At 37.4% G+C, this 15,408-nt stretch overlaps 1 protein-coding gene across 1 annotated transcript; it reads left to right on the plus strand.

The window, feature by feature from the left end:
* The first annotated feature begins 6,808 nt into the window (after positions 1-6,808).
* LOC107956151 (uncharacterized) lies at positions 6,809-8,449 on the plus strand. The gene is made up of 5 exons (XM_016891885.1): positions 6,809-6,895; positions 7,163-7,391; positions 7,512-7,615; positions 7,734-7,793; positions 7,838-8,449. Exons 1-5 carry the CDS (start codon positions 6,809-6,811, stop codon positions 8,447-8,449), a joined length of 1,092 nt encoding a protein of 363 aa, XP_016747374.1.
* Positions 8,450-15,408: the final 6,959 nt, after the last annotated feature.

A 15,408-nucleotide genomic window follows, 5' to 3' on the forward strand; every position in this document is an offset into this window, starting at 1 on the left:
TATGGTATAGGTTTACCCGAACGAGTAACCTGGTGTAAATTTCATGCAGTGTAGTTAACCTGGTGTATTCGAGTCCAATTTACTAGGGATCCATCAGGCAAAACATCATTATTGAAAATCGAAGCTTGAAAATGTATTAAAATGGATATTGTACAAATGGTGTGACTTTATAGACTAAATAAAGAATGTGACATTAACATGTTATCATGAATTGTGTTATTTATGTCATGGTAAGTGGTATGTAAGTACTTTGGTATTAAATGATGTTATTCATGATATGTTAATGTGTCTAACCTATTTGGATGTCAATGTTGGCTTGTGACTAGCTATGACATTCTGTGCTAAGGATAGCCAAATTGTATGCCAAAATTTTTGGTAGTTACCATGCTTTTATGTAATCAAGGTAAGCATAGTACTTTCCAATTGAACTTACTAAGTATTTGTATGCTTGTTATAGTTGTTTTTACTACTTGTAGATCATCACCTTGCAGATTTTACCGAGCTAGGTCAATATGAAGCACACACACTATCAATAAGGCGGTATAAATATTTTCATTTCGAGTCCAAATATTGTGGCATGCATATAAAAGCATCATGTGTGCCTATGGTCATTTTGAGTATATGGTTTTGTGGTAATTGTGGTGTTGGTTGGAATTTTATGTAAAGCTTAACATGTGAACTAAGTGTTGCATGATTTTGTGTCATTATTAATGCTATTAAGTATGATGATTTTAAGTTATATGAACTTGGCATGATATATGTAATGAAGTAAATAGGTAGAGATATATTGATGAATGGTAAAAAAATGTCATGTTTTTATTATGATTTGTGATGCCTTGGGATGATTGTTTGCCAAGGTGTTATTGAATTGAAATGGTATGAAATGGCATGAGTTGGAATCAGAAAAATTGAACAATGTAAGTGAAATTGTAGGTTAATGGTTGGAAACATGAAACTTGTATCAAATGTGCTTTTTGACCAAAAAAGGGGCAACGTCGTGACATTACTCGACAATGAGTGATGTTGCGATGTTGTGAAGTTGCGACGTAACTCACTGATTGACGATGCTACAATGTGGAAACTATGATGTCGTGACATCGACCTGAACTATTGAAAACTTTACAGTTGGTCCTAATTCGACCTTGGATTAACAAAAGATCTTTCTTGAGTTCGTATGGGACTCAGAAATGATTATATAACATCGAATGAATGTGAAATACACTTAATTGCATGTGTGAATGGTTGTTTCGTGTATATTTGATTGTGGTTGCTCTAAAAATGGTTGTGGCATCCCATAGCTTGGACACAGTAATCTGGCCAGGTATGGGGTGTTAAAAGAACACATAAATAGAGATGGTTTTCAAAAACTTGTCTAAGGACTCTTCAGGATTTAGGGTTGGAAATAACCTTGGGAACAAGAATCTGACAGTTACACAACTCATAAAGGAATTATAATTTTATGTGTTGATGTTGAATGGCGATCAACCAGTCCGAAATTCAGAAGCAAACTTAGTAGTTGTTTCCTCCTTTAAAAGGAAGGGAAAGCATGCTAAGAGAAAGAAGGTTAAGTCCTCTAGGCCGCTTAAAGTGGAAAGGAAGAGAACCAAGAAGCCTAAATACTTATCTAAGACTAAGTGTTTCTTTTGCAACTAGAAAAGGCACTTCAAGGCCAACAACAAAGAGTGGAAGAATTGCCTAGCCACTAAGGGCAAAGGTATGAAACTCTTTATGATAGAAATTTGCTTAGTGGAAGATTCGATAGACCAATGGATTATTGATTTTAGAGGCGCTAACCATGTGTCCATTTATCTACAGGGATTCAAGGAAACGAAATATATTAGAGATAAGATTTCATCGTTGTGGACCCGAAATAGGACAAGTGTGGCAGCTAAAGCAGTAAGTGATGTACATCTTTATTTTGATTATTTTAAGAAGATTTTTTGAAAAACTTTTTTCTATATACCAAGTTTCAATAGAAACTTAATTTTTACTACATGTTTATTTAAAGATGACTTGACCATAACTTTTAATAATAGTGTTGCAATGATAATGTTGTAATCGATTGACCAAAGATGTACACACTGTTTGAAATTGAATTAGTGAATAAAAGACTTAAAAATTTTCACTCTAGTGAGGTGTACCTTTGGCATTTGAAACTTAGTCATATTAACAAAGAAAGAATCACTAGACTTAAAAAGTTGATCTTCCACAATGTGAATCTTCCTTAAAAGCTAAGATGAATAAACAATCTTTTAATGCAAAAGGAATGTAACAGCCCGGTTTAGACCCTAGACAGAACAGTGGTTTTGGAACCACAAATCTGAGGTTGTAAAATTATTTTAATATTATTTTTGGTATTTACATCATATTATTAGATATGTGTGAAAATTTCGTGAAGTAATTTTACCATTTGAATGTCTAAATTGATAAAAGGACTTAATCGCAAAAAATGTAAAAGTGGCATGCAATTTGTTAAAGTGCTATATTGTTATGGCTTTTATAATGTGGGGTCCTTAAATTGAAATTTGGCTATTTAATATTATCATGGACGGTAGTGGACAACCATTATATGGTTTTCATATTATTATTTTAAGGTTAATATGGTAATTGTATATTAAAATGTAATTAAATAAAACAAAACTTAAAATGGCCATTATTATCATCTTTTTGGCTGATTGCTAAGTAGAAAAGAAGCCATGATGAAGCCTTTAAGTTCGGCACCTAGGGAGCTTGATTCGAGTATGTGTTTTGCTCGATTTTTTAATAATTTTTATGTTTTTGATATCGTTGCTTCGTTTACGAGTTAGCCCATGCTTTAATTTTTGGATTTGATGATGAATTTGAGATTTTCCATTTTTGGTGATGTGATGAATTTTTTGTTTGATGATGAAAAATAAATCTTTGTTAATGGATTATTATGTTTAATTAAGTGATTTTTGATAAAAATGTGTATTAAGGATTAAATTGTGAAATTTGTAAATTGAGGGGCCAAGTTGTGAAATAAATTGAATAAATACGCTGCTAAGGACCTAAGGTAAATTCGGCCTAACATGGGTTTGCTGAAATTTTGAGTAATTTATGTTATTTTGAAATAGAGACTAAATTGTAAAAATGTGAAATTTTAGGGGTTAAAAAGAAAAATGCCCAAATTATGTATTTTTGGATGAAATTAAATGAATATGTTATTAAACAAGCCAAATTTGAATTGAATTAGATAAAGAAAATAGGAAATCAGATTTGGATCAGGAAAAAGTCAAAAATTGTCAAATAGTCAACTGGTTCGTTCGTGTCCGTATGAGGTAAGTTCATAAGTAAATAAATGTTGTTAAATTCGAAAAATATGTGTGTTATATGTGCTGAATTGAATTATAATAAGTATATGTGTATATGAAGAATTGAATTGAGCATTGCAGAACTAGTTACGAGCTTGAACCGATCGAATTATGACGTCCGAAAGCCCCATACGAACCATAGGAATAGTATAGGATACATATGTCATGACATAGGATTCCGATATGAATTATCGTGTAAGACCACGTCTGAGACGTTGGCTTCGATTTAAGATTTACGTGTAAGACTATGTCTAAGACGTTGGCATTGTATACAATTTCGTGTAAGACTGTAATGCCCCAAGATTAAGTATTTAATTTTTTTATGTTTTGTCAAAAATTGCCTGTTTGGTTTAATGGCTAAGTGATTTGGGTGTGTTCGAGAGTGTTTGAGGAGCCTGGGTCCAAGTCTTGGCTTTTGCAGAATTTTTAATTTTTGCTCTTAAGTGAATCTGGACATAGGCAGGTAGACCTTATAAATTTTATTGTTAGTTTTACGTCACAAAAGAGCTTGTGGTCTAGTGGCAAGGTGGTGTGTGGAGTTTCCTTGAGGTTTGAGATTTAAGTGTTGGGTTGCGCAATGGGGTATTTATTTTGCTGCTTGACCCGTGTAGGTGGCAGAGTTGGAGTGAAATACTGCCGAAGGAAAGTTTGAACTAGTCATAGAGGGAGTTGAGGAGGAATTGGTGGAGTGATAAGGGGAGAGATTTGAGGAGAAAATCAAGGAGTTGATAAGTGGAAGAATTGTTTCGAATTTGGACTTTGGCACTCTAGGAAATTCGACTATGGGGTTATTAGTGCCGAATTGGTCTTTTGGCTGCTAAAGTTTTCTGTATTGAAGAGAATTCTCTGTGTCGCAGTTGAAATTTTGGTCAGTTTCAATTTTTCTTTTTGCGATTGGTACGAATTTTGCCATGTTCTCAGGTACGTCGTAGCTCTTCCTCTCTCTTTCTTTTCTTCTTGCTATTGTCCGAATATCCCTTCCCTTCCCCATTCCTCTTTTCCTTCTGACCAAAATCTCCCTATCCTATTTTCTTTCACCTTTGTTGCTCTTTCCCCCTTTCTCCTTTGCCAAAACCCCAATTGTTTATTTCTTTTTCTTAAGTCGACCTTCTCCTCTCACCTTGTGACCGAATATTGCACCTCCTTTTCCCCATCTCATCTCTTCTTTTCTTTTCTTTAATTCAGGGTTACCTTCATTTATTGGTTGTGGCTCAGTTGTTTATCACACCTCTCTGTAGGTTCGAACTCCTAAAGGATTAAGGAATATCAAGGGTTATCAAGTAAAGAAACCTTCCTATCCTCCCTCACTTTAAGAAACCCATCTAAAGGATCATAGTCAACTTTCGTCAGTGGTATAAGTGGGTTAAGTCATTGTTGTCGATCAAGAATCTGGGTGGTCGTGGATCTTAGTGCGTTTTCACAAACAGGTGTGTAATCACACCCTCTCTCAACAGTAAAGCGGCAAAAGCTGAAAGGCCGTGAACACTGTGTTCGAGACCACACGGGCATGCGAGCGCTTGAGTGGTAAGCCCAACGTGCGATTCGGAAAATTACCAAAATACCCTTGAAGTGTAAAATTATTGAAATATCCCAAAGGGTAAAATTACCAAAATAAACTCGAAGGGTAAAATTATCGAAATACCCTTGAAAGGTAAAATTACTAAAATACCCTCAAAGGTTAAAATGACCGTTATACCCTAGGAGATAAAATGACTGTTATGGCCTTATACTATGTATGATCATTTTGCTTTATGATATTTATATGACTGTTACTTAGTATGACATATTGCATACACGTATGATTTATGACATAACATACTGCATAGGGTTGGGATTCTGATATAGGTGAAGTGTACTGTACTAGTGGCTTTGCCACAAATACTGTTACTGGTAGCTTTGCTGCGATACTGATACTGGCAGCTCTGTTGCGTTACTGTTATTGGCAGCTTTGTTGTGTTACTGATACTGGAGCTTTGCAACGATATTGGTGTGTTGGCTGGGTGGGTCGATTTTATCCCCACATGGTGTGTTGGTGGTACGGAGTGGTGTGTTGGTTAGATTGGGATGGGTTGCATTACTACATTTGTACTGATTACTGTTTTGGGCTAAGGCCACACTGTTACTGTATTGGGCTAAGAACCATACTCTGTTATTCTATTGGGCTATGGCCCACACATTGCTACTGTATAGGGCTTAGGCCCAAACTGATTCTGCATGTTGCATGCTGATTGTTTGCTAGAGGATTACACACTAAGTTTTCGTAAACTCACCGTCTCTTCTAACTGTGTAGGTAATCATCAGCCATAGGTGATTTGGTGCAGTGAGGGACTTGGAGGTGGCCACATAATCACTGCTATTCACTTTAGCTTTTATTTTTATTTTAATTAATAAGTTGGGTTTTGGTTTTTGTAATAAGGCCTTTTAATTTGGTTTTAAATTTTTAATTGGGTTTTTTACTTTTATGTTTTATACTGCTAGTTATTTGAAAACAGATTTTCAAAATAATTACTGTTTTTAAAGACACGACTTTAAACGCTAGAGTTTTTAAAATGCTTTCACGTCTTAAAGCAACTTAGTGTAACAAAAAAATAGTTAACAAGGCAAACGTATGAATAAGTGCTCTGTTAGATATTAATAAGAGGTTTCCCAAAAATTGAAATGAGTTTGTCAACAAGCTAATTTTTCGGGAGACACTTCAATGTGATACACCGGATACAGCCATAAGGTCTAGGCCGGGTCTAGGGTATTACATTTAATGGTATCAAAGCCAGGTTGCAAAACTCGGCTGTGGAATAAGTTTAAAAATATCTGGAAGTTTTGAAAAACTATTTTGAATTATTTATGAAGGTTGCAAGTATGGCACACTGAGTCTCCAGCACCGAATCAGTAAGTTTCTATATACTGTAGACTACTTAAACTGAAAAATATTGAGAGATTGCTATAGATAGACTGTACTAAAACTCTTAAGTTAGATTAAAACTGATATCGTAGGAACTGAAAACTGTAGGGAGACTAGGTTTCGCGAAAACAAAACTTTGATTATTGCTCTACATAAGACATTTCTTAATAATTACTAGAACTACAAACTGGTGCAAAAAATTTCTTAAAACAGATAACACATTATTCGATATGAGCACTAGGGGTACTCGCGGAAGGGGTACACGTTGTCGCGGTAGAGGCCGAGGAAGAGTTATGGCTGGGTCTTTGGCATCGGGCCACATGCCTAATGTTGGGGCTAGGGAAGCACCAGCTTTAGCGGTGACTGAAACGGAATCATTCGATCGTGCGGCTAGGGATGATGCACTATCCCAAGCTATGCTCCGTATTTTGGAAGGGGTCGTAGGGGCTAGTACAGATGTTGTGGGTCGTGGGTCAATTTCAGAGCGACATGTTCAAATGGAGTGAAAATTTTTAGGGGTGTTTCTGGAGTAGCCCCCAATGTGGCTAAACACTAGTTGGAAGCCACGGAAAGAATAATGGATGATCTCGACTACACTTCTGAGCAAAAGATAAAAGGTGCAGTGTCTTTACTACGAAACAAGGCATATCAGTGGTGGCTTACCGTGAGAGAGGGTACTCAGGCTGATCGGTTAACCTAGGATTTCTTTAAGTCGGCTTTTCAAGTAAAGTATTTTGGGGTAAGTTATGTGGACGCCCAAAGAAATGGATTTCTGAGTTTGACCCTGGGGAATAAGATTGTGGTAGAGTATGAGGCAGAGTTCTTACGATTGAGTCGCTATGCACGTGGGATAGTGGCAACTGAGTAAGAACTTTGTGTGCGTTTTGAGGATGGTCTCCAAGATGAGTTGTGAGTCCTGATAGCTCCGTAGAGGGAGCGAGATTTTGCTACTCTTGTTGAAAAGTCAAAAATCGTCGAGGATGTGAAGTGCTCTGAGCGCCAGAATCGTGAAAAAGATAGGGGCAAATATAGAAGGGATTTAGAGCCCTCAAGTTCTTTTGGAAGGCCTAAAAAGAAGGCCAGGTTTGATGAGCCAGTCCGAGTTGGGGTTCCTGTTGCAAGACCACAACCTTGTGCTGATTGTGGGAGGCATCATCTGGGTGAGTGTCGGAAGAAGATTGGAGCGTGTTTCAGATGTGGGTCCAAGGAGCATCAAGTTAAGGACTATCCTCAGAGGCTTACTCAGATGCAAGCTACAGGGTAGGGTTTTGCTCAACCAGTAAGAGGTGGTCAGCAACCAACGAGAGGTCGTGGGCAGGTTAAAGGTGGTAATGGTGTAGGGCAAGGTCGTGAAACGTATGGCAGAGGGGTTGGTAGCATTGAGGTGAGGTAACCAGCACTGGTATATACTTCTCGTCGCCGAGAGGATGATGACGCTCCAGATGTGATAACCAGTATGTTCTTAATTCATCATCTACCTTATATTGCCTTGATTGATATAGGGTCTACGCATTCTTACATTGCATGCACTGTGTCTGGCACTTTGGGTATCAAATGTGAGAGTACTGTTAATGAGATGACTGTGTTAAGTCCACTAGGACAATAGGTTAAGGTAGACAAATTGTTCAGAGATGTGCCCTTAGAGGTTCAAGGAGTTATATTCTTAGCGGACTTAATGGAGCTACCATTTGGTGAATTCGACCTAGCCTTGGGGATACATTGGTTGGTTAAACACCATGCTAATTTGGATTGTGCTGCTAAATATATGGTATTAAAGACTAATGAGGATGTGGAGGTGGCCGTGATTAGGGAGCAAAGGGACTTTCTGTCTAATGTGATCTCAGCATTGAGGGCCAAAAAACTGGTTCGCAAGGATTGCAAGGTGTTTCTAGCCTATGTTAATGCAACTATTTCTGAGGGTCTTTCTGTTGGTGACGTTAGAACTGTTAAGGATTTTTTTGATGTTTTTCCTGATGAGCTCCCTGGGTTGCCTCCTAACCGTGAAGTTGAATCTGGAATTGATCTTCTGCCAGGAACGACTCCAATGTCTATCGCACCTTATAGGATGGCACTGAAAGAATTGGTAGAATTAAAAGCTCAAATCCAAGAACTGTTGGATCGAGGATTCATTCGACTTAGTGTGTCTCTTTTAGGAGCACCAGTGTTGTTCGTAAAGAAAAAGGATAAGACCATGCATTTGTGTATCAACTATCGGTAATTGAATAAACTGACTATCAATAATAAGTATCCTTTACCGATGGTTGATGATTTATTTGATCAGCTACAAGGTGCTTCGGTTTTCTCCAAAATAGACCTTCAATCTGGCTACCATTAGTTGAGAGTTAAGGAGGTTGATGTGTATAAGATTGCATTTTGGACTCGTTATGGTCACTACAAGTTCCTAGTGATGTCGTTTGGGCTGATGAATGCACCAGCTGCCTTCATGGATCTAATGAACCAAGTATTCCAGCCCTACTTAGATAGGTTCGTAGTTGTCTTCATAGACAATATCTTGGTGTATTCGAAAACTGAGGATGAGCATGATGCACATCTCTGAATTGTTCTGCAAATTCTAAGGGAGAAACAACTGTATGCTAAGTCTAGCAAGTGTGAGTTCTGGCTGCGAGAAGTGACTTTTCTGGGTCATGTGGTATCTGTCGAAGGGATTAGGGTAGATCTTTAAAAAATTGAAATTGTACTAGATTGGAAACCACCTAAGACCATATTTGTGATTCGAAGCTTTCTGGGCCTGGCAGGTTATTACAGACGTTTTGTTGAGGGGTTTTCCTTAATTACTGCACCTTTGACTAAGTTGTTGCGTAAAGGGGTATCATTTAACTGGACTGATAAGCAGCAAGAAAGTTTTGAGAAACTGAAGAAAGTTTTGACTGATGCCCCTATTTTAATACAGCAGAGTATGGAAAGAAATTCACTGTCTACAGTAATGTATCACACGTTGGTTTGGGTTGTATGCTGATGCAAGAGGGTAAGGTGGTGGCTTATGCGTCCCAGTAGCTTAAGCCTCACGAGGCGAATTACCCTACTCATGGCTTGGAGTTAGCTGCGGTGGTGGTTGCATTGAAAATTTGGAGGTACTATCTCTACGGCGAGAAGTGTACTATCTACACAGATCACAACAGTCTTAACTACCTCCTCACTCAGAAGGAGTTGAACCTGAGGCAGCGAAGATGGATAGAGCTGCTTAAGGATTATGATTGCTTGATTGAATACCATTCTGGTAAGGCTAACGTGGTAGCTGACGCACTAAGCCGTAGGGTTGTATCTGATTTGAGAGTGATGTTTACACGTCTTAGCTTTTTTGATGATGGTAGCTTGTCGGCTAAGCTACAAGTTAGACCGACATGGACTGAACAGATTAAGGGTAAACAGTTGTTGGATGAGTCACTGGTTCCTCGTTTCCATCAGTTTGAGAATGGGGAAACTTTTGATTTTGGGTTGAATAATGAAGGAGAACTGTGTTTCCGTGGAAGATTCTGTGTACTGAGGGATAATGATTTGAGGCAGTTTATTCTACGAGAGGCACATAGTAGTCCTTATGCTATGCATTCAGGCGGGAATAAAATGTATTGAGATCTTCATGATTTGTACCGGTGACCTGGACTGAAACGGGAAGTAACTGATTTAGTGGGTAAGTGTTTAACTTGTCAGTAAGTTAAGATTCCACTTTGGAAATGGGAGAGAGTAACCATGAATTTTGTGAGTGGGCTGCCCTTAACACCTACTAAGAAGGATTCGGTATGGGTTATTGTAGATCGATTAACTAAATCTGCTAATTTTATACTAGTCCGTACTGATTACTCTTTGCAAAAGTTGGCTAAACTGTATGTGGCTGAGATTGTAAGACTGCATGGGGTACCGGTTTCTATTATATCAGATAAAGATCCTCAGTTTACGTCTCGATTCTTGAAGAAGTTACACGAGGCTTTGGGTACAAGGCTGGACTTTAGTACTGCATTTCATCCCCAGACAGATGGTCAATCTGAGAGGGTCATTCAAATACTAGAGGATATGTTAAGGTGTTGTGTATTGGATTTCTGAGGCAGGTGGGAAGGCTTTTTGCCGCTAACAGAGTTTGCTTATAATAATAGCTACCAGTCCAGTATTCAAATGGCACTGTACGAGGCGTTATATGGTCGTAGGTGTCGTACTCCTACTTTTTGGACTAAGCTAGGCGAGTGGCGAGTTTTGAGGCCTGAGTTAGTTTCTGATACTGAAGCAAAGGTAAAATTAATTCGAGACCGGTTGAAGGAAGCATCTGATAGGAAAAATTATTATATGGATCTCAAAATTTGAGAGATTGAGTATTCTGTGGGGGATTATGTGTTTCTCAAGGTTTCTCCTTGAAAAAAGATACTCAGATTTGGACGGAAGTATAAGCTTATCCCTAGGTTCATTGGGCCTTACCGTATACTGAAACGTGTGGGACTGGTCGCTTATCATCTTGAGTGGCCTCCAGAATTAGATCAAATTCATGTGGGAACCCAAAAAGGAGATGCGATGAAAATACCCTCGCCTATTCTGATCAGGTAAATTTCGAGGCTGAAATTGTGTTAAGGGGGGTACAGTTATAATGCCCCAAGATTAAGTATTTAATTTTTGTATGTTTTTTTTCTCAAATTGCTTGCTTGCTTTAATGGCTAAGTGATTTGGGTGTGTTTGGGAGTGTTTGAGAAGCCTGGGTTCAAGTATTAGGTTTTTCAGAATTTTTAATTTTTGCTCTTAAGTGAATCTGGACATAGGCAGGTAGGCCTTATAAATTTTATTGTTAGTTTTATGTCACAAAAGAGCTTGTAGTCTAGTGGCAAGGTGGTGCGTGGAGTTTCCTTAAGGTCTAAGGTTCAAGTCTTGGGTTGTGCAATAGAGTATTTATTTTGCTGCTTGAGCATGTAAGTGGCAGAGTTGGAGTGAAATACTTCCGAAGGAAGTTTGAACTAGTCATAGAGGGAGTTGAGGAGGAATCGGTGGAGTGATAAGGGGAGAGATTTGAGGAGAAAATCGAAGACTTGATAAGTGCAAGAGTTGTGCCGAATTTGGATTCTTGAATTCTATGAAATTTGGCTAGGGGGTTATTATTGCTGAATTGGTCTTTTGGCTTGCTAAAGTTTTCTGTATTGAAGAGAATTCTCTCTTTCGTAATTGAAATTTTGGTTAGTTTCAGTTTTTCTTTTTCCGATTGGTACGGATTTTGCCAAGTTCTCAGGTACGTTCTAGCTCTTCCTCTCTCTCTCTTTTCTTCGTGCTATTGGTCGAATATCCCTTCGCCTCTCCTCTTTTCCTTCTTGCCGAAATCTCCCTATCCTCTTTCCCCCTTTCTCTTTTGTCGAAACCCTAATTGTGTATTTCTTTTTCTTAAGCCGACCTTCTCCTCTCACTTTGTGATCGAATATTACACCTCACTTTCCCCATCTCTTCTTTTATTTTCTTTGATTGAGAGTTACCTTCATTTGTTGGTTGTGGCTTAGCTGTTTATCACACCTCTCTGTAGGTTTGAACTCCTGAAAGATTAAGGAATATCAAGGGTTATCAAGTAACGAAACCTTCATCTCTTCCCTCCTTTTAAGAAACCCGTCTAAAGGATAAGAGTCAACTTTCATCAGTGGTATTAGTGGGCTAAGTCACTGTTGTAGATCGAGAATCTGGGTGGTCGTGGATCTTAGTGCGTTTTCAAAAACAGGTGTGTGATCAATTGCAAAGCGGCAAAAGCTAAAAAGCCGTGAACATGGTGTTCGAGACCACACAGGCATATAAGCGCTCGAGTGGTAAGCCCAATGTGCGATTCATGGGAAAATTACTAAAATTCCCCCAAAAGGTAAAATTACCAAAATACCCTTGAAGGGTAAAATTACCAAAATACCCCAAAGGGTAAAATTACTGAAATACCCCCGAAGGGTAAAATATTTATATGACTGTTACTGACTATGACATGTTGCATACACGTATGATTTATGACATGACATACTGCATAGGGTTGGGATTCTAATATAGGGGAAGTGTACTGTACTGGTGGCTTTGTCACAAATACTGTTACTGGCAGCTTTGCTGCGATACTGATACTGGCAGCTCTGCTACGTTACTACTACTGGTAGCTTAGTTGCGTTACTGGTAGCTTTGCTGCGTTACTGATACTGGCAGCTTTGCTGCGATATTGGTGTGTTGGCTAGGTGGGTCGACTTTATCCCCACATGGTGTGTTGGTGGTACGGAGTGGTGTGTTTGTTGGATTGGGATGGGTTGCATTACTGCATTTGTACTGATTACTATTTTGGGCTAAGGCCACACTGTTACTATATTGGGCTAAGGCCAACAAATTGTTTCTGTATTGGGCTAAGGCCCACACTCTGTTACTGTATTGGGCTATGACCCACACACTGCTACTGTATAGGGCTCAGGCCCAGATTGATTCTACATGTTGCATGCTGATTGTTTGGTAGAGGATTACACACTAAGTTTTCGTAAACTCACCATCTCTTCTAACTGTGCAGGTAATCCTCAGCCATAGGCGGTTCGGTGCAGCGACGGACTCGGAGGTGGCCACACAATCACCGCTGTTCACTTTAGCTATTATTTTTATTTTAATTAATAAGTTGGGTTTTGGTTTTTGTAATAAGGCCTTTTAATTTGGTTTTAAATTTTTAATTGGGTTTTTTACTTTTATACCTTATACTGCTAGTTATTCGAAAACAGATTTTCAAAATAATTATTGTTTTCAAAGACACGAGCTTTAAACGTTAGAGTTTTTAAATTGCTTTCGCGTCTTAAAGCAACTTAATGTAACAAAAAACAGTTAACAAGGCAAGCGTATGAATAAGTGCTCCGCTAGATATTAATAAGAGGTTTCCCAAAAATAGAAATAAGTTTGTCAACAAGCTAATTTTTCAAGAGACACTTCAATGTGATACATCGGATATGGCCATAATGTCTAGGCCGGGTATGGGGTGTTACAAATACCCTGTCTGAGACAGTGGCATTGATATTTGATTACATGTAAGACCACGTCTGGGACATTGGCATTGTAGGAGCTTCCAAGCTATCCGAGTATCCTTATTGATTCTGAACGGTTCAACGGGCAATATCGAGAAATGAATGATTATGTGAGAGTACATATGATTCAGGTACGTACAAAGTGGATATGATATTCAAAAATGAAAGGTGAGCACATTTCCAATGATGATATGTGAAATACATGACATTGAATGAAATGTATGTATACAAATGAATGTTGTGATACATATGCTGGTTTATGAAAAGTGGAATTAAGTAAAGTACTTAATGTGATCATATAAATTTACGAGTATGATGAACGTACATGTGGTTGAGATTTGTTAATTTCGACCTATTTAAATTGAATTATGGATATCATTGAGATAATATATTTGCTTATGGCTTACTAAGCTTTCGAAACTTACTCCGTGCTTTTTTTATATTTATAGATTTTCAGAGACTTGCTCGGGTTGGAAGTTGTTGGAGACTTCATCACATTATCCGTTTATCGCTTCGGTAAATAAAAGCTTTGAGTTTTTGGTTATGTGGCATGTATATGCTAGTTTTGATATATTTGGTTTAAAATTTGTACGTGTATAGCCATGCAAAAATGGCTTGATCATGATGCTACTGTTGGTTATATGATTCGACAATGAGGAAGGGTAGTAAGATGTATATTCGGCTTATTTGTTAACTCATTTTGGAAGCATGAAAAAGTGGCATAATATGGCTTGATAATGTGGTAAAATGATGATTATATTTTGGGTATGCTTGATGGTCATTTGAGTAACTATAAGTGATATATTGTTTTGATGTTAAGTTATGACATAACATATTTAGCTTAAAAGATTGAGTGATGGTAATATGGTTAACGAATCGGTTAGATGATAAGGTTGGTACGTGTTTATAATTGCTATGTAATGACTATGCTATGCTATGTGAATTTGGCTATTTGGTGTGACTTATTAATGATCTATGTTTTGAAGTATAAATTTCCTTGTAAATTGATTTGTGAATGATGGAAATTTCTTAGGTCATTTTGTGAGATAAATTATGATATATGATGTATATTATATTCGGCTAATGATAGGTAAAATAAATTCATACGCCTATAACATGGTTGTTTTGTGGTTCATTATTTAAAGGTCAAGTTGTTGGTTTAAGACTTGATTTCAAAATGTGTTATAAAAGCGGTTGTATATTCGGCTATGGTATTAGGCTCTTTTGATAAGGTTTTATGTTTGGATGAATATTAGGCCGTATAATATGCTTTGTTTTGTATTAAAATGCGAATATGCTTAATAAAATAGATGTATACAAATGGATATCTTGATATATGCTCAGTATTTGAAATGAAATATGATTGATTATACTTGAGATATTCGAATGCTTTGCATTTGATTTGGTATGGTGAAATGCGCATAAGGCTATAATGTTGACACAAGGTTATACTTGACAGTTTTGTGAAGTTGTTAATGTTACATATGCTAATGGACAAAAAGCCATGTGATATGATTTATTTGGTTTAATATGCGCATATATAGAATTGTGAAAAAAATGTTCGATTTTTATTAGGTACTCAAATACCATTAAGGTGATGTGCAAATGATTCGAGTTATGTATTTATAAAGCATATATTGAATAGCTTTGAGGCATGTTTATCGGTTGAAAATATGATTATGTGTATGATTTGGATAAGATATGCATGAATTGATGTGCACTCCTGAATATTGTTTGAGATGTGATGTGGTGTTACTAAAAGATGAAGCGTACTTATGGTTGGACACTTTGAGCACGATGACATCAAATGATCATGTTAATTGGGATTTCTTTCAAATGAAATTCAAGAAGAAGTATGTTAGTCGGATGTTTATTGACAAGAAAAAGAAAAAATATCTCGTGTTAAAACAAGGGAATCAGACTGTAGCTGAGTATGAATGAGAATTCGTGCAGTTAAGCAAGTATGCTCGTAATATAGTAGCAATTGAGGAAAAAATGTGTTTTAGATTTGATTATGGGTTGAATAATGATATTCGTATGTCAGTGGCAGCACTAAAGTTACGAGAATTTGTGGAACTTTCAGAACGGGCTCAGAAAATTTAAGAAATTTGCAAAAGCAAATGTCAGTCAGATTTGAAATTTTGAGATTTTAACAAAAGAGGGTCGTTCAAGACTG

This window comes from Gossypium hirsutum, chromosome D07, assembly GCF_007990345.1.
Source record: "Gossypium hirsutum isolate 1008001.06 chromosome D07, Gossypium_hirsutum_v2.1, whole genome shotgun sequence".
NCBI lineage: Eukaryota > Viridiplantae > Streptophyta > Magnoliopsida > Malvales > Malvaceae > Gossypium > Gossypium hirsutum.

Excerpts from the sequence above, each read along its gene's own strand:
- LOC107956151 (XM_016891885.1), top strand. The coding sequence starts at position 6,809 with ATGGATGATCTCGACTACACTTCTGAGCAAAAGATAAAAGGTGCAGTG. Across the intron at positions 6,896-7,162 it reads CATATCAGTGGTGGCTTACC|AGGGAGCGAGATTTTGCTAC; the intron begins GTGAGAGAGGGT and ends ATAGCTCCGTAG. Across the intron at positions 7,794-7,837 it reads TTTGGGTATCAAATGTGAGA|GTTAAGGTAGACAAATTGTT; the intron begins GTACTGTTAATG and ends CTAGGACAATAG.